This window comes from Austrofundulus limnaeus, unplaced genomic scaffold (genome assembly GCF_001266775.1).
Source record: "Austrofundulus limnaeus strain Quisiro unplaced genomic scaffold, Austrofundulus_limnaeus-1.0 Scaffold374, whole genome shotgun sequence".
NCBI lineage: Eukaryota > Metazoa > Chordata > Actinopteri > Cyprinodontiformes > Rivulidae > Austrofundulus > Austrofundulus limnaeus.
Genome location: NW_013952776.1, coordinates 224102 through 225717, shown reverse-complemented (window position 1 = coordinate 225717; position 1616 = coordinate 224102). Strand labels below are relative to the sequence as shown.

The window sequence follows — 1616 nt, the reverse complement described above, 5'->3', positions numbered from 1 at the left end:
TTTTTTTTGATTGAAGATGCTTTTTGTTTGATTGAATAATAAAAACACAAATTTAACTCCATACTTTAGCCACTAATATTTTAACAATATTTAATGATTGGAGAAAGTGCWGGTGAGTGTCTGAGCTCTTGTTGTGAAGCAATCTATTAAAGTTTTCTGTATGGAGTTTTACCTGTCTGACCCATCGTTTCCATTGAACTCAGCCAGAGCGAGCTTCTTCAACTTAATCTTGAGCTCCTCATTTTTCCGCTGCAGGTCGACAATCACACTGTTCAGGAAGTTTATCTGATGGAGTTAAAGACACACATTATGGATTAATGTAGACAAAGAAAACAGGAAACAAGATGAGATTAGTCTCTTCATCATCATTAAAGGAGACCTATTATGGGGGTCCTAGAACAAGTTAGGGTCCATCTGTGGGCTATACAAAACATGTTCATTTGATTTAACTCACAAAATTAATCTCAGATAATGAAATTTCACCATGTCAGATCTTCAGTTCTTCAGCTCTATTCAGAACCTGATGCTTTGCATAAGTTGCTATGGAAACCCCCTCCCAACCTTTTGTTTACATTAGCTCTGCACCCCGTCAGAAGTTTACTTTCAGTTTCTTTTCAGTTGAAAGTAGATTTTTCCAAAGTAGTTCATGGTGAAATTATTTACACAAACTTTCTTTAACATACATGTCAACCTCTTCGGACGTGTACCTGTATAAAAAGCCTCAAAAATCCGTAAATGTTTAATGTATGCTTTAATATCGCTAGAACATTGCCATCAAAAATAAAAACAAAATTAAATAAAATTAAATTAATCCACACATCTCTGTCCTCCATGACTGTGAAGCAGCAGAGCCGTCCTGTGAAGAAGTGGGCGGAGTCTCTGCTTGGGTTACGAGGAAACGAGCTGGGCTCAGGTTGGGGTGGGCTGGAGTGCGGGATTTGAAAACTTGACATTAACATACATGAAAAATACATTTACTTAGAGTAAATATACCCCTGGGTGCATTTTTTGGTCCTAGGACTGTTTTTTTAAGAAGTACATACCCAAAGTTGAGTAAAAAAAAAAACCCTTAAAAACGTGACTTTTGCATAATCAAACAAGCCTCACCTGTCCTTCAGCAAACTCTTTCTCTTCCCTCAGCTGCTGCAGAGCTGCATCACCTGCATGGGATAAATCAGACAACATAAAATGACATGTACTGTATTTCCTCTCGTATTTCACTGTGACACAGCATCAATAATGCATTTCTTCTCACCTGAGAAGACAGTCTCACTGTCATCTCCCTCTGAGGCCTGACCTCCCAGCAGCCTTTGCTCCAGACTATGAACTCGACTCTGCAGCTGAGCTTTGTCCTTTTTTAATGTCTCAACAGCTGACTGCAGGGTCTTGGCCATCGCATTTTCTCCTCGCAGCACAGCGATCTGCAAAAACAGAAGAGAGAAGAGTTCTTAACAGAGCTGGGATTAAACCCTATGACAGAAGATGCGGGTGTTTCGGAGAAACTGAGACGTTTATTTTCTAAACATGATGTCCCAGTGGCTTTCAAATCCCAAAACACATTACGGCAAAGGCTGGTTCACCCCAAAGATCCGGTGCCCCGGCACAAACAGAGCAAT

The 1616-nt window shown here is 39.9% G+C and overlaps 1 protein-coding gene across 1 annotated transcript in view; it reads right to left on the bottom strand.

The window, feature by feature from the left end:
* Positions 1 to 1616, bottom strand: part of clip1b (CAP-GLY domain containing linker protein 1b) — a gene marked incomplete in the record, with an annotated part of 106130 nt that overhangs the window by 6347 nt on the left and 98167 nt on the right. Inside the window, 3 exon segments of the mRNA XM_014023516.1 lie at positions 173 to 285; positions 1108 to 1160; positions 1256 to 1421. Of these exon segments, the coding sequence (XP_013878970.1) occupies positions 173 to 285; positions 1108 to 1160; positions 1256 to 1421 (332 nt within the window).